Consider the following 27,352-nt stretch of genomic DNA (forward strand, 5'->3'; position numbering starts at 1 on the left):
AGCTTTAAATTTAAAACAATAGAAATTGTTTCCCATCAATCCCCCCAAAAAATCCTGAATGTAACGTTTAAGCAATTTTAGTTCATTTCATAAATCACTGCTCAGGCTGATCTAATTTGTATTTTTTAATGTTAAAACAGATTTGTTAATAAAATTGAGCAAACTGTGCAGCTTCACGCTTTAGCACCCTTACACCGATAATCTATTACATCATTTAATTTGATCTGTCGCCAAATAAATAAATCAAACGTGATGTGCATTTGAAGGTGTATGCCTCTTAATGTTATATTGCTTGCTAAAGACACACAGCTTAGCCAGAAAATGCTTCTTTATTTTGGGCCCATACACAAAATATACCATTATTTAAAGCTCAATAGCATTTGAAGGGAATGATGTACAGTCATGATCCCAACTGTAAAGGGTTCATCTAAATGTCAGGTATGACACACACCTTTTAGATTTTTAATATTTATTAAAATAAGCTATTAAATCACATGTAAATTAGATATGAATTTCACTGTGGAATGGGCCCATACACAAAATATGCCATTACTTAAAGCTCAATAGCATTTGAAGGGAATAATGTACAGTCACAAAACCAACTGTAAAGTGTTCATCTATGTGTCAGGTATGATGCACACCTTTTAGATTTTTGATATTTAACCCTAAAATGCATGAACCAAAAAAACCTTCACGAATGCATAAAGGGGGTCAAAATGACCCGTACTGGATTGAATGGTTTTCTTCAAAAAATAGATGTCCTATTAATGAAATTATATATATATGCTATTCATACACACACATACACACACACACACACACACACACACACACACATATATATATATATATATATATATATATATATATATATATATATATATATATATATATATATATATATATATATATATATGTAAATGATACTTATATATACTTAAGAGGACCAAATATAAGTTGCAAGTCTTCTTAAAAGCATGGACACAATCTCGAAATAATTGTCATCAGACCCTTGTTTCAGCCATTAGTTTCTTATTTAACACGATATTTAAATTAATAAATGATTGGGCCATTTACAGTCGAACCAGGACTTCAATGGTTTATCACATAAAACACAGACATTTTTAATTTTTAATAATCCCAAAATTATGCATATACTATTCCTACATGATGCTGGGAATCTATTGCTTTTAAAATGTCTAGATTACATTTACGTGAACTAAAACACATTACCTTTGCCTTTCGTTAAGTTTGGCTTGACTACAAAGTCTTATTTATAAAGATCCAAATTGTTTTGCTTCAAAGATTTTTCTGATGTCCTGAAGCATCCTGGTCCATCCTGAGCGCTTCACTCATCTGATACACTGTTAATCCTGATTACTCACAATTCAGACAATGAAGAATTTTCATTCTCAACCTCTGGGATAGTGTTTCAGAAAACATAAAAAATATTAGAAACACCAGATGTTTTTTAATCCAGATTTTATTATTATTATTTTGTTTGTTTGTTTGTCTGTCCTTGATTTGTAGTAAATCAGTTACTTGGGGAATATACAGGGTGTTCCAAAAGTCTCCATACATAAGGGACTATGTTTGACAGCACCACGTCGGTTGTGCCTTCGTCAGTGGATGTTCGTGGACGTCCACTTCTCGGTTGGTCTGTAGTCTATTTGAATTTGTTAATAAGTTTGGCAACAATGTCGTTCGTGTGTGTGATGTGCTTGCTATGTTTCCTGTTAAAGTCCATCGCAACCTTGCGACAACTTCCCGATCCAGCTGTGAGAATGATTTCAATATGTTCTTCTTAAAAAAAAAAATGTATATATAAAAAATATAAAGTGTTGTAAGCATGAAAAATCTTGGAAGCTTTGTTTTGACAATGTAAATCCTTATTGAAAAGTCCATTATAACTCAGTAGGGACTTGGTCTATGGATCTGTGGCCCTGATGTCTTCTACTAGGTCCCCAGATATTCTGTTGTACACAAAAGAGAGTCATATTTATAGCATTAGAAACTTCACAAAAGGAACACATCTAACACAAAAGAGGATACATCTAAACTAACCAATCCTAGTTGTTGGTTATTTTTTTCTTCAAATTGATTTAAGTCAAGAGAATCTGCTTAAATTTTGTCATTTCAAATAGGACCACTTTTAAAGCCAGAAAACAATGAAGCAGCAGCGACACATGGCTGCTGTTTAATAGCACATGGTCCCCCTGCATTTCATTAAAATTGCATATTGACACTCCATGTACTTAGAATAAAGCTTAACGGCTCACCAGTTGGTATTAGTGTAATTATTTGTTGTACAGCAAAGTGCAATATTACATGCAATTGTACTACATACAAATATACAACATTTTAAAGTTCCTCTAAGTATCTTCCTTCTGGCCAACCCTTTCTCCTGAGGCCGAATGTCACCCCAGTTATGGGGAGGTTGATGTGAACTGCTAAGATTTCATATAAATTTCTGAAAGAAATGATCAGGATGGTTTCTAGGCCTAATCCTAGGTACAAAAAAAAGTACATTAATGTCTACTATAAGTATATAAACCAAGTATTGAGAGCATGAATTAACATACTTTTCAGAACGTTGACATTTCTCTATTATAAATTCTTTATTCGAATATTTTGAAATACTGTATTTTTGATTTCCATGAGCTGTAGGCCGTAGTCGTCAAGATTAAAACAAAAAAAAGGCTTGAAATATTTCACTTTGTGTGTAATGAATCTAGAATATATGAATGTTCCACTTTTTGAATTAAATTCTGAAAATAAAATGAACTTTTCCACGATATTCTAATTTTTTGAGATGCACCTGTATACTAATGAATAATTTGAAATGAAATGAAATGAAACATTTCCTGGAGCAAAGTCTCCTCAGTGGGCAGGGCTGCAGGGGCGGACGGCTTCACACCCTCATCTGAACCAAAAATATTAAAACATGATTCATGCTGATATTGTTTTACTATTTGCACCATCCAATTGTGTGCAGGGAACATCTTTATTGTTTTGCTACACATTTTACAGACTATATGATGTCGGTGGGGTTTTTTTGTTTTTTTTTTGCTTGTTTGTTTGTTTTGTTTTACACGTGACTTATACATGACGTTTAAATCCATGCTAACCAAGTTGGAGCACAGCAGCAGCTGTATTTTTTTTCTCCACTTTCCTCCGTAATGTCCCTTGCTGTCTTGTGTTATCTGTAGGCGATCCAAATTAAGCTGCTTTATTGACCTTAGTAAATATTTAAAAAGCCTAAACTGGAATTACAATGCAAAACTCTCCGAGATAAAGAGGCAATACATGGATATTATTAAAAGTGTAAACCAGACTGTTTATCAGTCTTGGTAATTTTGTTGGTTAGTTCAGCTTACTCTCCGAGTTGTTTTCACATTGTGGACAACGTTCGGTTTCTGTAGGATACACTGCTGTCTCATTTGTTTATGGAGACTTTGGGTGTGGGAGTTTGGAGGATTGTGAGAGTAAGCAGAACATGCCAATGCTTTGAAGGATGTAATGTTATTTAATTGCGAATCTGTTTTTAGAGGATTTAAACCTAACATGGTGAACAAATTACATTATAGAATTCAGGCAATTTTACTGGGGTTATCTCACACAGTGTAGCAAGTAATAATCTGGAAGGACCTTTGTAATATCACAGTCTAAAACTGGATTTAAATAGAAGCAAATTAGTAAATGAATCACATGTAAATGTATCACTTGAATATGAATGACATGAAAATGAATCTCATGAAAATGAATCACATGTAAATGAATCATGCGTAAATGAATCACAAGAAAATGTATCACCTGAATATGAATCTCATGAATATGAATCACATGAAAATGAATCACATGTAAATGAATCATACGGTAATGAATCACATGTAAATGAATCACATGTAAATTAATCATATGTAAATGAACCATATGAAAATGAATAAATAAATTAAAGACAAAAGTGTAAACAAAAAGAAAAGAACAATAATTAAAATATAGTCAAGAATATTAAAGCATTTGACTAAATACAAAACGCTTGTTACAGGACAATTCTCATGAGGGAAAGTTTTTGCCATGGCTACTGCCAAATAGTTTGAAACTGGAATGTAAAATGTCTCACTTACAATATTTACACCTTTGATATCATGACACTAACTGGGGTCACATGTATATATTTATATCTAGGCTTTGGATTTGACTTCATACTTAAGCATCTATAAATACACTGTGCAACATACAACATGTCCAAATTATTATGAGGCAAATTTGCATTATAAATATCTTAAAACCATACGAATAGTCAGAGTTAATTATAGATTTCGATTGTCAATGTCACTGTGTGATGTCAGAGTAAGTTTGGTGGTGTGAAATGTCAGTACATGTTAGGACATCATTATAAGTACTGTCATGGATATATTTCGCCTGCTTCCAAAATATTATTATTATTATTATTATTATTATTATTATTATTATTATTATTATTAGGACAGGGACACTGACTGGAGTTGGATGTTGTCATTTAAATGGTCCTTACCAGGCATGGAGCTGCAATTTTGGTCCTCTGACACTGCAGCCATCCCTGGAAGCTCTATCTGCTGAACATGAAGCAAGCAGTAATGTGATACACTGTGGTGTAGTGTAGGTAGTATATGAATCAACATCATAATACTTAAACACTTGTTATACCTGGCCCTGAGCGCTGGGAGTGAATATCTGCTCTTGGTGGTACACGTGGGAGGATGGGATAGGGTGTGGCAGGTCACCAGCTTCAACCTGCGGTCCAGAGCAGGAAATAATGTCCCAGCTGGGGTAATACGGCTGTGGCAGGAGGAGAAGTAACAAAAAGGGTTTGGGTTATGCTTAAGAGACCTAACTAGGATAATCAGTTAACTTCCTCTGTAGAACTCTTTATTGTAGAGATGTAATACTGTATAGTAATACAGCATGAGAGAAAAGACATAAATAATTCTGTTATTAAATGCAAATTCAAGATTCATATAAAAACATAATTTCTGAACTCCTCCTACAATTAGAATAAAAACAGTCTTATACCTGTGCAGGCAGGCTGTAATACGCCTGGCCCTGAGTGATGGGGGAGAAGTCCTGTTCCTGGTGGTACACGTGGGGCGCAGAGACAACGTGCTGGACGTCACCAGCCTCAAGCCACGGTCCAGAGTTGGATGAATCCCAATTTGCATAATACGGCTGTGGCAGAAGGAGAAGAAACAAACAGGGTTTGGGTTAGGCTTTAGAGACCTAAGTAGAACAATCAATTATATCAGTTTGTAGAACTCTTTAATGTAGAGATGTAATACAGGGTGAGAGAAAAGACATAAATAATTCTGTTATTAAATGGAAATTCAATATTGGCATAAAACATAATTTCTGAATTAAACAGTCCTACAATTAGAATAAAAACGGTCTTATACATGTACCTGGGCAGGCGGGCTGTAACACACCTGGCCCAGTGTGCTTGGGCTGAAGTCCTGTTCCTGGTGGTACACGTGGGGCGCAGGGACAAGGTGCTGGACGTCATCATCCTCAACCCATGGTTCAGAGCTCGACAAATCCCAACTTGCATAATATGGCTGTGGCTGGAGGATAATAAACAATCTGGGTTTGGGTTAGGCTTTAGAGACCTGAACACGACATTCAATTAACTCCCTCTATAGAACTCTTTATTGTAGAGATGTAATACTGTATAGTAATACAGCATGAGAGAAAAGACATTAATAATTCTGTTATTAAATGCAAATTCAAGATTGGTATAAAAATATAATTTTTGAACATAAACAGTCCTACAATTAGAATAAAAACGGTCTCATACCTGGGCAGGCAGGCTGTAATACGCCTGGCCCTGAGTGATGGGAGTGAAGTCCTGTTCCTGGTGGTACACATTGGGGGCAAGGACAAGATGCTGGACATCACCATCCTCAACCAACGGTTCAGAGCTCGACGAATCCCAACTTGCGTAATATGGCTGTGGCTGGAGGAGAAGAAACAAGCAGGGTTTGGGTTAGGCTTTAGAGACCTGAACATGACATTCAATTAACTTCCTCTGTAGAACTCTTTATTGTAGAGATGTAATACTGTATAGTAATACAGCATGAGAGAAAGACATTAATAATTCTGTTATTAAATGCAAATTCAAGATTCATATAAAACCATAATTTCTGAACTTAAACAGTCCTACAGTTAGAATAAAAATGGTCTCATACCTGTGCAGGCAGTCTGTAATATGCCTGGCCCTGAGTGCTGGGGGAGAAGTCCTGTTCCAAGTGGTACACGTGGGGCGCAGAGACAACGTGTTGGACGTCACCATCCTCAACCCACGGGCCAGAGTTGGACGAATCCCAACTTGAGTAATACGGCTGTGGCAGGAGGAGAAGAAACAAGCAGGGTTTGGGTTAGGCTTTAGAAACCTGACCACGACATTCAATTAACTTCCTCTGTAGAACTCTTTAATGTAGAGATGTAAGACAGAATGAGAGAAAAGACATAAATAATTATGTTATTAAATGAAAATTCTACATTGACATGAAAACATAATTTCTGAATTTAACCAGTCCTACAATTAGAAGAAAAAAACAACAACAGTCTAATACCTGGGCAGGTAGGCCGTAATACGCCTGGCCCTGAGTGATGGGGGTGAAGTCCTGTTTCTGGGGGTACACATGGGGGTCAGGGACAAAGTGCTGGAAGTCACCAGCCTCAACCCAGGGTCCAGAGTTGGATGAATCCCAGCTTGTGTAATACGGCTGTGGCAGGAGGGGAAGAAATAAATAGGGGTAGGTTAGGCTTAAGAGACATAAATAGGAGTATCAATTCCCTTTGCTGAACTCTTTAATGAAGGCATGTAGTATTGTAATAAATCATGAGAGAAAAGTCCATAAATATATTTGTGTATGTGTGTGTGTGTGATGTACGTCTGATTACAAAATCAGGCTGTTTATCCAAGTCATCTTAGGCCTCATGTTAATGAGAAAAGATAACGATATGATACTGAAGCGATTCAGTAATTTAAAAAGCTGGGATGCTGAGGGGAAAATCCTTATCTCCTTTACTTAGCTGCTCTATATGTTCAGATAGCCTTTTCACATGGTACACAGTCACCACCGAAATGATTCACTCTACACAGGTCTAGATATTTTAATTCGTGTACTACAAGGATGTATCGTTTATGTTCAGTCTTCGTGATTTGTGATTAAGGCTTGGGCGCCCCCTCTTGGAGAGAACGGAAATTATCACAGAGATAGTGAATATTTCAATAACACCTGTCCGTCCTAACAGTAAAACTACATATGAATAGTTACCGCTAAATTTTACAAAACGACGTTTCAAAATCGCCTAACGGCCTGATTCATAACACTACTATGTCTGCTCAAAGCTTACCATTTCTTCAGAAGATGATATTGGTGCAGGAAAATGCTCAGATTAATGGCAAAGATGTTAAAAACGTGAATAGAGATGTCCAGAAATGTAAAAATTTGCTTAAGAGATGTGAGGTTTGCGGAAAGTATCCGATCGCAGGCGAGTTATGAGTCGGAATACGTCAGAAATTTTAAAAAGCGCCACTGTGGGAGCATAATATTCTATTTTGATATTCAAAAAACAACACCTAGCAACCCATCCCCCCCCCCCCCCCCCCCCGTCACTATCAATTCGTGTAAACTCAAGACATTATCATGTGAGAAATATCATATTTTCTGCAGTTTTCTGCACAACATAAAGACATAATCACAATGCACAACACAGTCACATTCATAAGGAAGTTATGAATGTTTAGATGCACATTCATAAAGTTTTCATTGGTGCTACTACACAAATGTGCTTAAAAATGCATCATTTTGAAAACATATTCACATTTCATATAGGTGTGTTCACACATAAACAAAAAAGAAAGAAATGTTTATTTAATGAAGATATTGATTTTGTGGAGGTAACTCAGTAGTGTGTTATTTTCTAGATAATTAAACCTAAACTGCTTAGCAAAACAGCAATTAAAACATGCATTGATTTTGGCCTATGACATTTTTTCAAAGCAGTTAGAATAACTCTTCTGTAATGGCATTTAACAGTGCAGATTACATTTATATCATACTTACTGTATTACATTCATGTGATACATATGGTATCACATATAGTATACAGATTAGTGAAGTGTAAAAGTAGTAGTTTTTGAATATACAGGGTGTCCCAAAAGTCTCTATACATAGGGGACTATGTACGCCAGCACCAGGTGTTCGTGGATGTCCACTTTCCTGTTGGTCTGAAACTCTTCCAGTCTTTTTGAATGTATTAATAAGTTTGACAGCAGTGTCGTGTGTGATGTGGTGCTTGCCATGTTGTACTTGGCTTCTTGTCATGTTAGAATTACAGCTAGAAAACATCATTAGTTTTACTGTTAGAAGACGGTATACCAGTTTGCCTGAATTTCTGATGCCCCATAAACAAAACAATAAGAATTGAGAATAAAACTAGCGCTTCAAATCTGTCCGAATGTGTTTAATAGCAATTTAACAAACAACTGTTGAACAAGCAGAACATAGACTTAAATACGACATCTTTGACTTCCAGCAGTCAACTCTCCTCAAATCCACAGCCGTGACATCTGCATCTGTGCAGTTCTTTGTCATAAATGCATCTGATTTAACTGTGAAAAAGGGAATAAAAGAGAGTGACAAAGTGGTAGAGTGAGGACCTGCGTTTTTTTAACTTAGTTTATTTTGTTTTGTATTTGTTTAGTTGTATTGATGTAATTGGTGCTAATAATGCCAAGGTCATGGGTTCAATCCCCATACTGGCCAACTAACGTTATCCACCATGATGTGCTGTCTGTCTGTAACTGATTTCCCATAACAAGCCAGAGAAAATGACTGGCTGTTGTACAGGATATTAAGAAGTTTTCCTTGACTGAAAAGCACTGCAGCCCTTTACATTTGCAAGCTGCCATTGTACTTGATGTAACTACCTGAAGCTCCATTTTCAAATTGTGCCATAGATTCTCAATTGTTTTGAGGTCTAAGCATTTATTGGGACATTCTAAAATATTCAAACTGGCTTTGCCAGTATGCTTTTTCTCCATTTTCCCCTGAACTCTAACCACTTTCCCAGTCTCTGCTGATGAAAAGCATCCTCACAACATGATTCCACCACCACCATGCTTCACAGTGTGAATGGTGTTCTCAGGATGCGTATCAGAGATGGTTTCCACTAAATGTAGTGCTTTGTATTAAGGGTCTTTGGTTTCATTCAACCTGAGAACCTTTTTCCACGTTTGGTGAGTTTCCAGCATCCCCTTTTCCAAACTCCAAGTGGGATTTCATATGGCTCACTAATCTCACATAAAGCCCAGCTATGTGGAGTGTCCAGGCTATGGTTGTCCAACGTCTCTAATCTGAGTTGTAGACCTCTCAACCTGCTTGAGAATTACACTTTAATGCTTGTTTGCTTCCCTGACTAATGTCCTCCTTACCTGGTTCTCCTTACCCTGAATTTGGTGAATGGTCTCATCTAAGCAAAGTTAAAGGCACACAGGTAAAGTGTCACACATGTACATCACAAGAAAAACTGTGAAATCCTGTTTGGACTGACTACTTATGTGAATTCTGATGACAACTTGTCGCACCATGACTAACTATCCCATATGTACTCATTTTTGCTGATTGCACTACATACACATGTTGTTTAAGGTTATTCTGAGGTTACTGTTATGGGATTTTGACGAATTAGAGTGTTTCTGCAATGCTCTGTTCCTGTATGGAGATCTAAAAGGTTTTTTTAAAATTTTTTTAAAAAAATCTTATCTGTAAAAATCAAATCTAATTGTACTTGTCATGGTTCTGGCCAGGGACATTTTCCATGGGTGCATCTAATCCAGTTAGCTCAGTTGGTTAGAGTGTGGTGCTAATAACACCAAGGTCATGGGTTCAATACCCATACTGATCAACTAAAGTTATCCACCATGATGTGCTGTCTGTCGAGAACCTTTTTCCACATTTGGTGAGTTTCCAGCATCCCTTTTTTCAAACTCCAAATAGGATTTCATATGGCTCACCACTGTCTCATAAAGCCATGGACATTTTCAACATAGCCTCACTGGCCAGTTAGCTCAGCACAACATCTTAATGAGAAATTGCTTCATGGGTCAGACCATTCAGTTTTGAATGCACACCTGTATATAATCAGATTAACTGGAACCATGGATTTCTGTAAAGCAAGCTCATTTGCAACTCACCCAGATGTTTTTGGTAGCTCTTTGGTCTCCATGATGCTGTAGGAACAGATGTATTTTTAATGAGTTCATGTGACACTTGCACACAGATGAACTAATTACATGAATTCTGAATACAGAACTAACTAGCCTATATTGTGTGTACAAATTTTTGCTGAATGCATTACATACACACGTTGTTTAGGGTTATTCAGAAGTTACTTTCATGGGACTCTTTTCCTGTATGGAGATCTAAAAGATAAAAAAAAAAGTCTTATCAGTAAGAAGCAAGTTGCTTCATGGGTCAGAATTTCAAACCCTGAGAAGAGACACATTCATTCATTGTTACTCATGAGTGAAGAGTAGAATAAAGCTAGTGGCAGTAGAGCTTTGGGAGCTCTACTAATATCCTCTAATAATACTGTATGTACAGAAATGTAAATCTCAATAGAATTGAACTCTCTGTTTCACTCCCTTCCACTCACCTCATGTGCGTTTTCATTCCAGACAGGTGTGTGATGTGAATAGACCTTTACAGGGATTCGGTGCTCCTTACATTGTGCTGTGCAGAAATCACATCCATTATTCAAAACGTGTTTAGTTCAAATGAATTCAATAAATATGCCTATGGTCATAAATAATGAAATTATTTAATTCAGCTAAAATTATATGTACAAGCTAAAAATGTTCAATAATTGAATTAATAAATAACAGGATTTATTATAATAAAATATTATATTATAAAATATTTTTCATTTCATAATACCCTTTTCGTGTAATTCTTTTTCTATTATTCATTAAACAGACCTCGATCATGTGGAATGTCATGACGAACATACTTTTAAAAGAACTGAAATAACAGCAGCTACAAAAAAATATTAATGTCTACATTTGGGATTTACTTCCATAACAGTTTTGTCCATGAAACTAGTAAATTAAACCAACATGATGATGATGATGGCATTAGACACCCAAAATAGCTATCAAATGATGCTGTGTTGGTACTATATCAAGGGTGCACATGATGTACCTTTACTTAGATTTTAAAGTAAAGCTAAAACGGCAGATCAGCGGTCCTTAAAGTACTTTAAATTATTTTAAAGCAGTACCATATTCCCGTTTCCAGGTTAAATATACTAAAGCTACAAAAGATGAAGGCTACCCTTATGTGGTTCCATACAAACAACAAGGAAAGTTACAGTTTGGTAACTTTATTGGACTTTATTTCGGGTCACAATTTTAAAATAAGAGATTAAACCGAATATTGTCTCATTTAGATAATTACCTGATTAATGTTTCTAACCGACATACAGAAGATTTTATACTGAGCTGCTGCATGCACACAGCTGATCTCACTAGTCTACATCGTTTGAATTGATTTGAATGTTTTTCTGAAGTCACTGATGAAATGATAATAAACTTCATCCTTCTGTGAAAATGGACAAATGAAGCTGAGGTTTTCAATGGACATCGCACTGTAACCGATTGTTTATTATTATTTTTTGCTCTTTTTTTTTTTTTTTTTAACAGATATTTGAAAATACAAGAAAAGACATCATAGATGTAACAAACAGTTTCACACTAGAGGGGGCTTAATGTAGATCTATATAAAGATATTGAAAAGTTGACAGATTTTCAAAGTTTGAACTGCTTTTTGCTTCATAGAGAATCGTATTGAGTTAAAATAATGTTCCGTTTCTTTCTTGAAAGATATAACACAGGGTTGTTGTTGTTGTTTTACAGGAAAACTTATGTTTGTGAATATGGAATTTTGCCAATAAAAGTATAAAATGAAAGCTATTATATAAACCTGTCTGCACTTGTCTCTACAGTTCTCCAAAAGACCAAATCATAAATGTTTCCATAACAACATAAGTTGGCCACACATTGGCCATAAACTGGTGGCTTAGTGGTTAACACGAGATGGTTTAGTCAGTCTGACCAGAAACCATAATGGCCTCCCAAGGCGCAGGAGATGCAGAGCATACGATAAGTAACTATAAATTAATCATATATTTTTACATATATAATAATATAAATTATGAACTAATATTGATATGATAATGAAGAAAAATATTGTTTAGCAAATTTACATAAAAATGTATACACATCCCCTAAGATACAGTGCCAGATTAGGGGAAGAAAAAAATGGTAATCAGAGTTTAAAATCACTAAATCTACACAAAGCTCCATTAAGCACACCAAAATTAAAAAAAAAAAAAAAAAAAAAATTGTAGACAGACTAATAGTTTATCTACCTGTTTGGCTTTCAGAAGCCTGAGTAATTTTAAGGAGTTGTCATTGAATTGGGCCCTGCCTCAACCCTGGACAACACAGCGGGACAGACTGTACAGAGCTGCTTGCGTTTAGTCCTGAACACTATTCCACCTTCAATGGAAACAATGCAAACAAAAGGCAAGCACCAAATTCTGTTCATATTTGTTTGCTTTAATATTGCACCACAGAAATAATAGGCATCTTGTACAAAACAGCAGTTAAGACAATCCACAGGGACCAAAAAACACATAAGCACGTACATTTAGTGTAAACTGACAATATATATATATAAAAAAAGAAATAAAAAATTTGATAACATAAAATGATACTGAAATATTTAAAATTAAAAATTTCACACATACAAAATGTTTCAATTATAAAAGCAAATCATAACATTAAACAGTGCACTGTAAGCTGCCGAGCAGCTGGTCATGAGACACAGATAAAAAGCATTACAACAAACATTTCTTACAGGTCAATAAATACATTCAAGACTTGTGTCAAAGCAAGTGTCAAATACCCTCACAAGTACACACCTTGGAAAGTGTCTCAAATGCCTGAGTGCTTTAATGTGTGTGAGCTTCATGATAGGTGAATTCTATACTACACTGTACTCAGTCATGCAATGCATTCAAGAAATAACACATTTACTATAGCTGCAATGAACTGGACCTCAGAACCAAGCTACGTGTCTAATACTTCATGCAAAATCTATGTTTTAAAAGGCTGCTGAAATCTGGGTACATGTAGTGCCTTCGAAGTTTCATTACACAAGTGTATGTCACTTATAGCAAACACACTGTAGATTAAAGGACAGACTAAATCTGTACTATATATATATATATATATATATATATATATATATATATATATATATATATATATATATATATATATATATACACACACACACATATACACACACACAGAGAGAGAGACTGATAATTGAGTATGCTTATAAATACCTTGAAACCACTGACTTCATGAAAGCAGCTAGTTAAGCAAGTCCAAGTGATTTCAGAAGAGTGACATTTAAAATGGAACAAATAAATAACATAAGTAGTGTTGACTGAACTAGAGAATATGAGTAATATAAATGCAATATAAATATAAATGCAACAGTAATGGTGGTACGTATTACTGTACCCATACTAATCTACCGTGATGCTGAGTAGCTGTAGTAGTATTGCTCATCGGGCCGGAAACCGTAGGCTGTAGCAGGCCGCATGGGTCCCCCTGCCCCCTGACCATATCTCTCGGAGACAGCACTGAAGGAACAAAATAAGATAGACAGTTGAGTTTTCCAGAGGCACCATCAACTACAGGTCTCGCTAATGAGTAAATATATGAGTTACTATTATGAGCCTTGATTAAAAATGTTGCATATTGCTTATACCAGGGTTGCAGGGTTTCATTCCAGTCAAGCAGGAGGGAGTGGTAGCTCAGTGGTTAAGCCGTTGGACTATTGGTCAAATCATAAGTATTCACAGATCAGCTGAGGTTGGGCCGTTGAGCAAGGCCTTTAACCCTCAACTGCTCAGTTATGTAAAATGAGATAAATACACCTGACCAATCAGTTGAGCTTGGCTTTAAATAGAATCAGGTGTGCCTAGGTTCTGCTTAGTTGGAATGAAGACCTACACCCACACCGTTCTGTCTAAGATTGGACACTCCTGGCTTATACAGATACAAATAGGTTTGATATTTAGAAAATAGCATGCTATATTAATCTGTATTATGGCATGCCAAAGTGCCTCACCACTAGATGGCACTGCAGGACTGCTAAAAAGAACACTAAGGCAACCGGGTCTATCCATATTTCTCAGGCAACAAGTCTGTGGCAAACAGGAGAATGCCAAAAGAAACTTCCAAAAAGAAAAACGGGAGAATAAATCAGACTGCAAAACCCTCTACGTTACCCCCAAAAACTATGTAGTGTTCTTGGGCTTTACGATGAAACACTGCATAATTACATTACAGCATGTTAAAGAATAAAAAGCACCCCTTAACAAACATTCAACCAGACTGCAGCATTATCCATGCAGCTTAATAATTGTGGGAACTGTGACCCAAGTAACTGACCAATAAGACCTGAACGTCTTGAGTACAGAAAAATCTGTGCGGTGCCTTTGAGTGAACGCCACCTTCACCTCTGCGTCCTCCTGTCCCACCCCCTGCGTTTCCTCCCGTCTCAGTCCGAGCACTAGCACTCGCTGTTCTCTTAAAATATGAGCTGTTTGCTTTGCCCCTACCAGCTCCCATAATGCTGTGTTGTTTTTAGCACAAATCACTTCCATGAGAGCACTTACATGCGTCAGACGCTTTTCTTTTAGCAACCACCTCCCCGTTTTCGCTCGGCTAAAAATATTGCCTTTTTTTTCTTCCCAGAGAGAATAGTGGCTATCTGGGGAAGAGTTTGATTAAATAACTGAACAGGGTACAGCACAGAGGCAGGGTTGTGAGAATCACAGCGCTCAGAGCTTAACATGAGCTCTAAAGGGAAACCCTGTGATGCGACATAGTCTCCATTTTGAAAGTCTGTAAAGAAGCCTGGAGTGATGGCGGCATCTGCAGGGATTAATCCATCTACTGGGAAATACGTTAAGCAGACTTTTAGTAATACTGTTTTCCTAATCTTGGAAATATGGAAATTGACATGAATCAGACCACGTTTATGTAGGTAAATAAACTTTACTTCAGTGATGACCTTGGATTCAGCCACCTTCTTTCTTCAGACTCATTTCCAGCCGTCTCAAGTTTCACAAGGATGTCTGGACATGGTACATTTTCACTATGGAACGGTGTGATTTATGGTGTTCGACTACTGTAAAACTCACCTTGACACATGCGTGTAGTAAACTACTTGGCGAGAAGATTTACTATTACTGTTTGACTTAAGGTAAATGCATCACCTTCTAGGGAATAGTGCACATGACTCCGGATTAATAGTTTCATCAAATCATTGTTATACCAATGTTTGTCTTTTACAAAATTTTAGCGAAATCATGTAACGTCATATTCTTATTTATATTGCTTATAAACGTGTTATGTTTGTATGGGGTTGGGGGAGGAAGGTATTTCATCTGTTAAGACAGTCATGGGCCTAAGGATAAGTCAAGTAAGGAGACTCAACCCAAAGACATTACTCTAGATAGAAATGATGAATCGAACTGCTAAAGATGGACCCGTGAGCATCATGGATCAATCACCAGGTACATAACATAATTCCAAACAAAGTGAAAAATGTGTCTTAAGTGAGATGACTTATGCAAACTATGCCTTTGGGAAGATTCTCTACAGGTCCAGCATTATCCATTTCATCACTCAGCTCCTTCCCCATGGGCAGACAGCAGGAGTGAAATCCAGAGTGGGATGTAGGCAGACAAAAGGCTCCAGTGTTTCCACTCAAGACCAAGAAGTGCGAGGCTGTTAAACACGCACATGGAGACTTCTTTAACACGAGACTTTAACCCTGTTCCTATCTGATTCGCCACTTTGATCTTCAGCCTGTCGCTACTCAAGCTGTCCTGATTTTACTGTTCGTTTAAATCAGTGTGCTATCCTCATCTCCGCTCATTCTTTAAAAAATTGTTCTTGATTGGGTGACTGTAAAGCCTCTCTCCCATGCTGCGCAGGTCTGGCCTTTTTGTTTACAGCCCTCACAAGAATTCAAAGGAATCGTGATAGCCGGCCTGCTGGAACTCTCATTTAAGACTAGATGACATTAAAACCAGTTCTGAGCCTGCTGTTCTTGGGTTGGTTTTTACTTCTGCGTGAACATTCTGCGTGTAATCTAGAACTGCTTACAGATTTCTTTAACCTCTGAATTACCCGCTAGGGTCTATTTCAGTCCCGTTCATCAGCTATAACGAGGCAGCCTAACGCAGCACTACTTGTACGAATAATAGCAAGCATATTAAAGCCATTCCCAGTCCGTCTGGCTGTGTGCTCCCTGCAGGCTGGGTTTCATTATTGTGTTAACCTAGATCTCTCGGACCACTCCGGCCAAATGAAAACCAAACTCTCTGGCTGCCTAATTCCCTGTGCTCTCTCAGTGTGTTTTACAGCTATCGCTTACAAAGAGTGGTGAAAAAACACCCTTCTTCCTCTGTACTCACTTGCTCTTTCGATTTTAACAGTCCCTCTCCCCCCCTTTTTAAATCCAAGCCCCCCATCTGTGTGTGTGGGTGTGTGTGTCTCTCTTGCATGTAATACTTGTCTTTAAACTCCTCCTAATTCAGTTAAGAGCTTGTTCTGTACACCACAGCCAACAACAACAGATAAATAGTGAGCACCTCAACACGTCTCAGGAGCGTCAGCTAATAAAAATAACCAGCTCCATTCATTGACTTTATCTCTTATGTCCGTTGGATTGCAGTTTCTTAGAAAACAAAAGATCTTATTTGAGTGCCATCACACTGGGGGGTGTAAACCCATAAATCAAATCATCGGTTTGTGCTTTGCAAAGCTGTCATGACAGCAGGAAACAGAGCATGGGGGGCTGATCTGTAGAGTGTTATGAGAGCGAGTTGTGTATTTTCTCCCCCTCCACACTACAGCTATTGCTGTTGGAGGGAGTGGTGGTGCAGGCAGGGAAGCAAGAGGGTGGGGGCGATGAACTGACACAGCGCTTTTGAGATGTGCTCTGCTAAAAACAACAGAACACACTGGCACTGTTAGGAGCTTGCTCCATGGAGTCTTATGAGTAAGGGTACACAAGGCTAGGTATAGGTCATTTAAAAAGTTGTGTACATGTACCTGCCAGGGAAACCCTGTGATGCAACATAGTCTCCATTTTGAAAGTCTGTAAAGAAGTCTGGAGTGATGGCAGCATCTGCAGAGATTAATCCATCTACTGGGAAATACGATAGGCAGACTTTTAGTAATACTGTTTTCCTAATATTCATCATGGAAATCAACATAAATCAGACCACGTTTAAATAGAACTAAAAATAAGTTTCATATAATTGCCATACAGTGATTCGGTTATACGGTAATACTAATGGATTTGAGGAAGCCGGCTTTTGTGACCTGCACTGTAGAAGAGGTCGGGCCGCTCCAGAATGTCCGCTCCCTGTAAAAAGGGCTCTCCTTCATCGCCGTACAAGAAGGGTTCCACTTCATCCATCTGCCGATTCTCAACCATCTCCAGCCACTGAGAGTTGTGCCAGCGGAACTTCTCGCTCTGGATCTTCCTCCCCCATTCTTCATCATATTCCTGTGCAGACAAGGAGGAGAGAGAAAGAAGCATAATTCTACAAATCCTGGGATGTGGATAATGACAAATGAAAGTTAAGTAATGAATGCTACTGGGGACCGGCCAGCGCAGACCTAGCAATGCTACTGTTAGTATCCGCATCTGCCTTAGCACGCACAGTGCCAAGCAGTTAACATGGGAAATGTTTCTGTAGGATCTCCAAACATGGCCAATTCCCATTGAGCTCCCCGTACCGAGACCAGCTGATTAATCATCCCAGCCCAAAGCTGAGGCCGGTGGATGTGAATGGCCACCTGAGGCTCAGGGCTTTAAAAGACCTATTATCACACAACAAGACAAACTAACATTTGTTTTTGTCAGGGTACAAATAAATCAAATGTGAAACAACTGTCTGGCTTATGATGGGGAAGAGGTTTTTATGGTGTGGATAATTAATTTTACTGCAACGGAGCTCGTGACATTTCTGAGGTTCTGATAACAGTGGATATGAACCAGGGATCTGAGTGTTTTATGACAAATAAAAAAAAAAAATTTTAAGCAAATCCAGAAAGAGTATGGAAAATGAATTATAAAGGAATAAATTGCTTAAAGAGACATAAACGAGAAGTGTTACAGCAACAACAACAAGCTCAGCAAGGAACAACAAGAAAAATAAGGAAGAACGATGCAGATAAGGTCTTGCAAAAACTTAAAACCAAACTTTCAATTTGCCAACAAAAACCTACAAACAATTAACAAGAGCAGGGGTGAGTGTGTGTGGTATTTAGCAGACCTGTGTTCTGTCCTCTGTACCTATCTGAGTCTAACCAGACACCTCTAGCCTCTTTGATGTGGCTCCCAGCTTTAATAGCTCTGCCTGATCAGTTGTATAGAACACTTCCCCTGGCCTCCAAAAGAAACCTGGGATAATGGAGACCTAATTACATTAATCTGAGGCCTGGGAACGATCACTCTGCGAGTAATGTCCACGGCAAATCCACAACCAAGCCAACGCTGCCATAACCAACAACGTTAAACTAACATCATTATTCCGGGGGATCTAGACAGGTTAAAGCTGGATAGGAAAGGAAATCAAGTAATACTAAGTAAATAAACACCTACGGCTATAATATCCAGTGTGTTGTCACACACGTTGCAGATTTCAGCGTTCTTGTCATGCATCAGGTCGATGAGGTAAGCTGGAGCTTCTACAGAAAGGAGTTAAGGTAAAGGACATGAACACGTATTGTAATATGCGTGATGAGAGCGCTCAAACGGAAGAATAAAGGATACGGGTCTCCTTTATAATGACGTCTCGAGTGGCCTGGTGAAACACCATCTGGTAGAAGACGTATACGATTTGACAAACAAACTCATCATCCTCCTGTTGAGCTGCAAAAAGATAAAGAGATGAGAATACGTGTAAAAGGATGAAAGATTTTCCAAGACTAGGCTATACCTTACCATTGAGTAGCTCTATAAGAGCAGGGATGATGCCTGACTTGGCTAACATGGCGGCGCAGGAGTCATCCATAGAGACCGTGCCGATCATTATCACCACCTCCAGTACAAGGTCGTCTTCTGCAGAACCTGAAGGTCACAGATAAATGGCTACAAGGTAAGTGGAGGAAAAAGCTCTTGGGTGTTTTAAACTGTGACCTTGCTGTCCACGTGACTTTGTTATCTGCATTAATATAAACACGTTTACATTGATGAATCGTATCGTAACATTAGTATCAAAGTCATCTGGCTACACCGCTATTCTACAAGACTTCTGTGATGCTGCGAGATGCGTGACTGGCTCACCAGGTTTGAGGTGGTCTTTAAGGAAGGGTACTAGGTTGTATTCTTTAAGCACCAGCTCCCAGTCCAGGTCAGGGATGGTGAGGTTAGCGAGTGTCCCCAAACACTCGATCATGAACTCCTCGTCCTCGTTCTGACCAATCTGAGCGGCAAGGTCTCCGACATAATCCTGCACGAAAACAGCCATGCACTGTTAAAATAACCAATAATGAACTGGGAATGAACTCAACTTAACTGAGAACATGTATGAGGACAGATGTGAGTTGTGTCCTGCGTTCATTGCTCACAATGAATAAATTCTTGGAAGGTCCGTCGTGTTGGGAGATGTTCCGGATCATTTTCATCATCAGTGGATCCTTCAGCTTGAACGCTCTCTTCATCAGCATCTTCAGTCCATTACCTAGAGTGAGAAGACACTAGATGCTGTAGTACTGCCATCAGGACTAATATAATTTTTATTTTTATGGATATGTATGGAAATGTACACATGTCCCAACCTTCACAAATGAGCTGTGCATTTCTCTTGTTGGCTGCCAGATTGATGCTGAAGGAGATGAGCTCTGGGTCTGCGCCTTCCTCACCGCAATCAAACAACATCTTCATCACCTGTCAGTTGTCAGAGTGCATACACAATCAGCACTATGCCATAATAAGGATTAAATATGCACTTAATCCAAACTCAAACCTCATGAGTTCAAAATCAAAGCACCCAAGAAATAAAATTAAGCTTTGGTAGGACCAAATTAATGTTCTCTCCATTGGCTATCTCAGCTCAAGCTCAAATTGAGCAGACATCCAGAGAACTGCTCTAATTAGCCCAGGCCTAGACAGGCAGGAGCTTAGGATTTCCCCCAAAACAGTTCCTGATTTTAGAAGTGTATCCCCCATGTCACTCCTTATTAGCTCAGATGTAAAGTACATGCCCGGGACTGAACAGGAGCCCAGGGTGTGCAACTTGAAGTGAGTTTGTGTATATGTGACGTTAACATTAAACAGGGCGGCAGGCAGGCCTGGCCAAGGCTAGTCAGCTCTGAGAGGAGGCCATGCTGTGCAATCACCCAGCTCTGGAGGATCACATAGCGGCAGCCCTGGAGCCGTAATCACACAGCGGCTAGACTTACTGGCACCTGCCCTGCTCGCGCTTCCTCACCACCCTAAAGCGCTTTTGTACATCCTAAAGGCTAAAGCATGCATAATTTGACTACAAATCCCATGCTCCCATATCCGGACCTCTGGCTCTCTCCTCACTGACTGACTAAGTTGAATTCAAACCCAGTTTTAATTCACCAAACCTGTCTGCTCTGACCCATTCCAGAACACCCTCATATGTTGTCCCTTTTCTCGTTGATATTTAAAGGCACATACTCACATGCACTGAGCTCTTACCTGTGGAATACAGTCTGTGTAGGCGAACATGGACTTGAAGCGGTCATCCATGCTAATATGGTACAGTATGCGCATGGCTAAATGCTTCTGTGCTTCATCTCCTGAAACAAGCATGCACACACACAACAAAAAAGATATTTGCTGTTTAGAGAAAAAGCAAAATTACACTAAATAGACAACTCTTATTCTAGATCTCCCCCATACTTTATTGTATGAACAAGTTAGTTAAAATGTTAATTTAAGTTAACATTAAGTATTTATGAATAATTAATCACTTTTTCAGTCTGAAAATGTCTTATTGATATTAAAGAGTGCCTACTGGTTCCAGAAGTATTTCTTGTAAACATGAAGCAATGTCCAAAAAACAACAACAACAAAAAAAATTAGCATATTTCTTGGGGCCTTCCACTGACGCACACATTCTCTCACACACACGCAAAGGTCAGAAGTGAGGTCTCCAGCTTAATCAGAGAAAGTGAGTGTGAGCGAGAGACAAAAAGAGAGAGTAGAGAGGGGGAGAGAAAGGGAAAGTGAAAGAGGGGACCAGTCGGAGCCGGTCGCGGACCCTTCAGGCTAGGTTATCTCAGCCTATTGAAGCCAGATGTTCTTTCCAAGACCCCGAAAGAAAAGGACTCCTCCATTTAATTGGCAAAAAGAAGGAAGCATAAATTTTACTGCCATTAATAACTTCAAGCCATGCTGCTCTACTCTGCCAGCAACGGCGATTGGCCTGAACATGTGCTTCTCATTAGCGAAGAGACACGCACATACGCATGCACAGTAGTGCTCGGCTCGGCAGGTAGGGAGAACACAACAGTGGATTCTTTACGAGGGCTGTGGAGATCGGCCCCTGTAAAAAAAAAAAATAAAAAAAAAAAATGTTCAAAACCCTACTGGAGCCCTGGAAAGGGAGAAGGCCGCAGGGGGAAAAAAGCATTGTTAGAAACTAATTATGCTGTTCAGGGGCAGTTAGTGGGAGAGCAGGAGAGCTGCACTTCAATTACAAACCACCCAGCCTCCAAGAAAGTACAGAGAGGAGGCCTGCAGGCGTCAGCCTTTGTCCCACTACTTGGCCTTTAGACGAGGATTTCAACATGGCCAGCCTTCCCACAAATAAACAGTGAATAGCTGCAGTAAACAGACTTCAAAGCAGGGCAGATTTACGAGGTGGCATTACAAAGAGTGATCCTGTGAAGTTGATGGACACAACACAAAGAAGCAAAAGTTGAGCAGCCTTACATAAAGCCGTGACCTTACATTAGCAATTCTAAAAGGTGTGCTTTTCTAAATTCTCAAGGAATAAAGATCACAGGATAGAGAGAGATAACATAGAGATGGGGTGACCAGGGCCTCCATTTAGAGATGGGGTGACCAGGGGTCTCCATTTAGAGACCGCAGCCTACATTAACTACTTTAACACAAAGCAAAAAGACCAGAAGTCCATTCCATTTTCATCTTACCATGCCCTTTTTTTCCCTGTTCTTTTTCACTAGGCGATTTTATTCCCAGCACTGTGCGGTAAATGACTTCAAATTAAACACGGTTTGCAATACTAGCCTAGCCTTTCTGATTCATGTGTTTATTACACACAAGATCAGCCCCTATAAAAATGTTCAAAACCCCACTGCAGCCCTGTTTAAACTCGTTTGTTTATATTTGTGAAAACTGGATGAAATGAGTTAAACAATAAAGGCAAGAGCGGGCAGGAGTTGCACAACAATTGCACTTTTTGACCATGCAGTACACAGTTATAGAATGGATTTATGTACGACCCCAATTCTGAAAAAATTGGGACAGTATGGAAAATTGTATGGAAAAACAAAGAGGAGTGATTTGTAAATGTACTTTGACTTGTATTTAAACAAAAAATGTATAAAGACGAGGTATTTGATGTTTGACCTTATCAACTGCACAGTTTTTTGTAGATTATCGCTTATTTTGAAATTGATGTATGCAACATGTTCCAAAAAAGTTGTGAAAAGGGCAATTTAGGACTAATAGCGATGTGACAAGTTGAAATAAGAAGGTGATATGAAACAGGTGACGTAATCGTCTAATCATAGTATATAAGGAGCCTCTAAAAAGGCCTAGTCCTTCAAGAGCAAGGATGGGTCGAGGCTCACCAATCTGCCAACAGATCAGTTGGCGAATAATCCAACACTCTGAGAACAACATTCCCCAAAGATAAATCGGTAGGATTTTGGGCATTTCACCTTCTACAGTGCACAATATAATTAAAAGATTCAAGGAATCCGGCCAAATCTTGGTGTGTAAAGGGCAAGAAAATCACTTCTGAATGCGCATGATCTCCGATCCCTCAGACATCACTGTCTTAAAAACCGTCATGAGTCTGTAATGGATATCCTGACATGGGCTCGGGAATACTTTGGTTAACCTTTGTCTGTCAACACCATTCGCCACTGCATCCACAGATGTAAGTTAAGGCTTTAATATTCAAAGCAGAAGTCATACATCAACACTGTCCAGAAGTACCGCCCACTTCTCTGGGCTCGGTCTCATCTGAGATGGACAGTAGCACGGTGGAATCGTGTTTTGTGGTCCGACGAGTCGACATTTCAAATAGTTTTTGGACAAAACAGCCGTCGTGTTCTCTGGGCCAAAAAGGAAGAGGACCATCCAAGCTGTTATCAACGTCAGGTCCAAAAGCCAGCGTCTGTCATGGTATGCGGGTGTGTCAGTGCCCATGGCATGGGAAACTTAAACATCTGTGAGGGCCATTAATGCAGAAAGATATGTACACATTTTTGAGTAACATATGCTGCCATCCAGAGCAGGACAACGCCAAACCACATTCTGCCTGGATTACAAGAGCATGGTTGTGTAAACAGAGAGCGCGGGTGCTAGCACGGCCTGCCTGCAGTCCTGACCTGTCTCTGATTGAGAATGTGTGGTGCATTATGAAGCGCAAAATAAGGCAATGAAGGCCTCGTACAGTTCCGCAGCTGAAGAAATGCATAATGGATGAATGGGGGAAAATTCCGCTTGCTAAACTTAACCAACTGGTGTCTTCACTCAGCGCCCAAACGCATAAAAAGTGTTATTAAAAGAAGAGGTCATGTTACACAGTGCTAAACAGTCGACTGTCCCAACTGTTTGAGTGTCTTGCAGTCATCAGATTTGAAATGAGTACTGTCCCAAATTTTTCAGAATTGGGGTTGTATAAATATATTCTTTGGTGTCACCCAGATGAGGACGGGTTCCCTTTCAGTCCAGTTCCTCTAAATGTTTCTTCCTCATATCTTCTCAGGGAGTTTCCCTCACCACCGTCACCTCTGGCTTGCTCATTAACAATAAATGTATTGAAATTTATATCCTGAATTGACACATTTCTGTACAGCTGCTCTGTGACAATGTCCACTGTTAAAAGTGCTATACAAATCAAATTGAATGGAATGTGTTCATCTTTGATTTGAAAAATGAGGTAAAAGGTTAGTGATCACTGACCTCTTTCCCTTTTCCCTGTCCTGAAATTCAGAATCAACTGAATGCTTCTAAAAGGTGCTGCATGGATTAAACAGTGCAAAATATGTTTGTGGATTACGGTTAGCTCCTCCTCACAGCTCAGAGATAACACATGGATGTCAGTGATGAGAGGAGGCTGAACCTCGCTACGTTTATCTTATCACCAGGGTTGTGACCTTCAGTGTGGGCTGCTGGGATTTGTTGACTTCTCACTCTAGCAGGCCAGCTCCGAATAGATAAGAGATGAGACAAATTCTCATCTCAGATAATTATATTCATCAGTCTGAGTGCCAGATGGAAGTTTAGGACAACACGTGAACATTCCTCGACTTTCACATTCACACACACACACACACACACATTCTTTTCTGAAATTTAAACACAAGGGCCTTGGCTGGATGAATAGACCTTTAGCTGCAGGAAGTTCTTCTGAGTGTGAGTGATCGCATATGCTTACGGATCTCCACAGGTAGCTAACACTGGACATCCCCCGTCCTGGAAGAACAACATTTACTTTAAGAGCGAGCTTGTTATTTTAACAACTATATTATATTAATTATGTGGGACACATGACACCCCCAGGACCCTTAAAAAGACACATCAATAGTGCCAAAGGCAACCACGCCTGTGTGTATGGATCAGGCACCAATCACACGCCATATTTCTCCTCAGGAAGTGGTTAGATTAAGAGCCGGACACAGACAGAGTCTGTTCGGTCAGCCGGATGACTAAACTCGCTGATGTATGCTAATATAGTACATTTTTATTTTGCTAGCTACTACATTATTCAATTCTATACTAAAATTGTAAAGGGGTTAAGCAGGGTTGAAAAAACAACAAGAGGTCATTAGAGATTTACAATGTCTTGTACTGCAGTACTTGCAGCTGTTTCTGAAACAGTCGTTTAAGAGACCCTTCCCTGACCTGCCTCATAAAAATTCTACAGTACTAGAAGGACTAATCAACCACAGTGTCATGGAAAAACAGTTACACGGCATTTAAAGGTTTCATAACCCTTCACCTTTGGGATCGGCACACACATAGAGGTATTAATTACACTCTCATTCATGTACATGTTATCCTGTTGTCCTGTCATGCACATTGTTTAGTGTATTATTTATTGTAGAACTCTACTGAACCAAATTAGCAGCAACGCTTTTGTACTTTTATACTTTAGCATACCCAGTGTATTAGGGCCTGACCTGGCCAAAAGCATATAGATACCTGACCATTAAGCCCATATGTAGGCCTTCCTCAAATTGTTGGAAGCTGGAAGTGCAGAATTGTCTAGAATGTCTTTAAGCATAATGATTTCCCTTCACTGGAACGAAGATGCCCAAAACCTGTTCCAGCATGACAATCCATCCCGACGCCCTACTTATGGTTGGAGTTCTCATCAATTGGAAATCACATGCTGCTGCTGAGGATGGTCCCACATGGTGTAGCCTAAAGATCACTGAGATTACTGAGGGTGGTAGCACTGAAAAAACCATGATGGCTTAGCACCACAATTCATATGAACAGTTATACTATGATGGCTTAGGACCACAATTCATATGAACAGTTATACTATGATGGCTTAGGACTACAATTGCCACAAACAGTTTTGCACTCAAGTCTCCAGAAGTTCAACAAAACAGACTTCATGTGAAATCTGTAATGAATTTTCTGGTTACATATTAGCACTATTCGACCATGTAGTACAACGTTATAGAAGGGAATTATATATAATTGCACTATCCAGTGTCACCCAGATGAGGATGGGCTCCCTTTTGAGTCTGGTTCCTCTCAAGGTTTCTTCCTCATATCTCTCAGGGAGTTTTTCCTTTCCACAGTCGCCTCAAACAATTCATACATTTAAAATCTATATCCTGAATTGATATGTTTCTGTAAAGCTGCTTTGTGACAACGGCCATTGTTAAACGTGCTATACAAAGCACATTTCATTGAATTGAATGCCCCTGTTCACAAAGTGAGCGACATGAAGACATGGTGTGTTAATGTTGTACTGGAAGAACTTGAGAGTCCTGACCTCAACCCCACTGAACACCTTTGGGATGAACTGGAACACCGACTGCACCCCCCCAGACCTCCTCATTTCTTAACATCAGTGCCCGATCTCACTAATTCTCTTGTAGCTGAATGAACACAAATCCCCACAGCCACGCCCCACAAATCTAGTGGAAAGCCTTCCCAGAAGAATGGGGCTTATTATAACAGCAAATGGGGAATAAATCTATTATTGATTAATAACCAATAATATCAGCAGAAAGAAGTCTTATACGTCATAAAAGATCAAATTGGCTTTACGATATTGTAATGAAGTTCTCAAAACTCTAATATAAAATAAACAAAAATAAATAAATAAATAAACATAAAATAATACACATAAAAAAACAAACACACTGTGCTTATACAATTATGGCTGCATATATTGTATCATGGCAGATTAATTAATATATTAATTTTAAAAAAATACAAAATATTTTTGTAAGCCATGTTACAGTGTAATTAGTATTACACAGAAGATTTATGTCATGCTGGTGATTCATGTGTGTTTATGTAGATGTGTAACATCATTCATAGTCTGAGTGATGTACAGATGCCCTGCTGTCCATGATTTACCAATACTAATATATAAACAGTTTAGACAGCTCAGTCACGCACAGATGCAAAAACTCCATCTGATCTACAGTAGCCGATGTGTGTGGGCACAGACATGTATGTAGACTAACATTATTGGTGGAGTTACTGACAAAATTAATGAGTGAATATTAAAGATAGTATGGGATGATGTATGACTGCAGCCTCATGCATGGCTGTAAACATACAGACAAGACATGCAGCGTCAATATATGGAGCAGAACACAGACTAGGAATGGTAAATGGTAAGAACTTATATAGCGCTTTTTTAACCTTAGTGGTTCCAAAGCGCTTTACACTGTGTTTCATTCACCCATTCACACACACACTCACACACCAATGGTAGC

General features: G+C 38.9%; 2 protein-coding genes across 16 annotated transcripts in view; both read right to left on the reverse strand.

Annotated features, from left to right (window-relative positions):
* Positions 1 to 1,234: 1,234 nt before the first annotated feature.
* Positions 1,235 to 10,272, reverse strand: LOC128601597 (uncharacterized). Its single transcript, XM_053614902.1, has 9 exons — positions 10,241 to 10,272; positions 6,609 to 6,801; positions 6,222 to 6,374; positions 5,831 to 5,989; positions 5,439 to 5,597; positions 5,056 to 5,208; positions 4,690 to 4,821; positions 4,538 to 4,598; positions 1,235 to 1,973 (listed from the first exon to the last, which is right to left on the reverse strand). Exons 1-9 carry the CDS (start codon positions 10,270 to 10,272, stop codon positions 1,957 to 1,959), a joined length of 1,059 nt encoding a protein of 352 aa, XP_053470877.1. The 3' UTR covers positions 1,235 to 1,956.
* kifap3a (kinesin-associated protein 3a) overlaps positions 8,091 to 27,352 on the reverse strand; it is a 33,161-nt gene continuing 13,899 nt past the window's right edge. Inside the window, exons 11-27 of one of the 15 annotated variants that reach the window (XR_008384656.1) lie at positions 20,880 to 20,980; positions 19,991 to 20,099; positions 19,781 to 19,893; positions 19,497 to 19,662; positions 19,155 to 19,280; positions 18,984 to 19,082; positions 18,813 to 18,898; positions 17,525 to 17,711; positions 17,252 to 17,348; positions 13,654 to 13,761; positions 13,459 to 13,486; positions 12,475 to 13,292; positions 10,702 to 10,778; positions 10,409 to 10,468; positions 10,241 to 10,276; positions 9,479 to 9,516; positions 8,091 to 8,656 (exon numbers count right to left, since the gene is read on the reverse strand). Coding sequence is in view for 6 of the 15 variants with exons in the window: in XM_053614072.1 (XP_053470047.1) it covers positions 13,205 to 13,322; positions 13,654 to 13,761; positions 17,252 to 17,348; positions 17,525 to 17,711; positions 18,813 to 18,898; positions 18,984 to 19,082; positions 19,155 to 19,280; positions 19,497 to 19,662; positions 19,781 to 19,893; positions 19,991 to 20,099; positions 20,880 to 20,980 (1,310 nt within the window). In the remaining 9 variants the exon portion in view is untranslated. The other 14 variants (XR_008384657.1, XR_008384653.1, XR_008384651.1 and 11 more) reach the window with 14 other exon arrangements.

The sequence above is a fragment of the Ictalurus furcatus genome, chromosome 25 (assembly GCF_023375685.1).
Source record: "Ictalurus furcatus strain D&B chromosome 25, Billie_1.0, whole genome shotgun sequence".
NCBI classification, from domain to species: domain Eukaryota; kingdom Metazoa; phylum Chordata; class Actinopteri; order Siluriformes; family Ictaluridae; genus Ictalurus; species Ictalurus furcatus.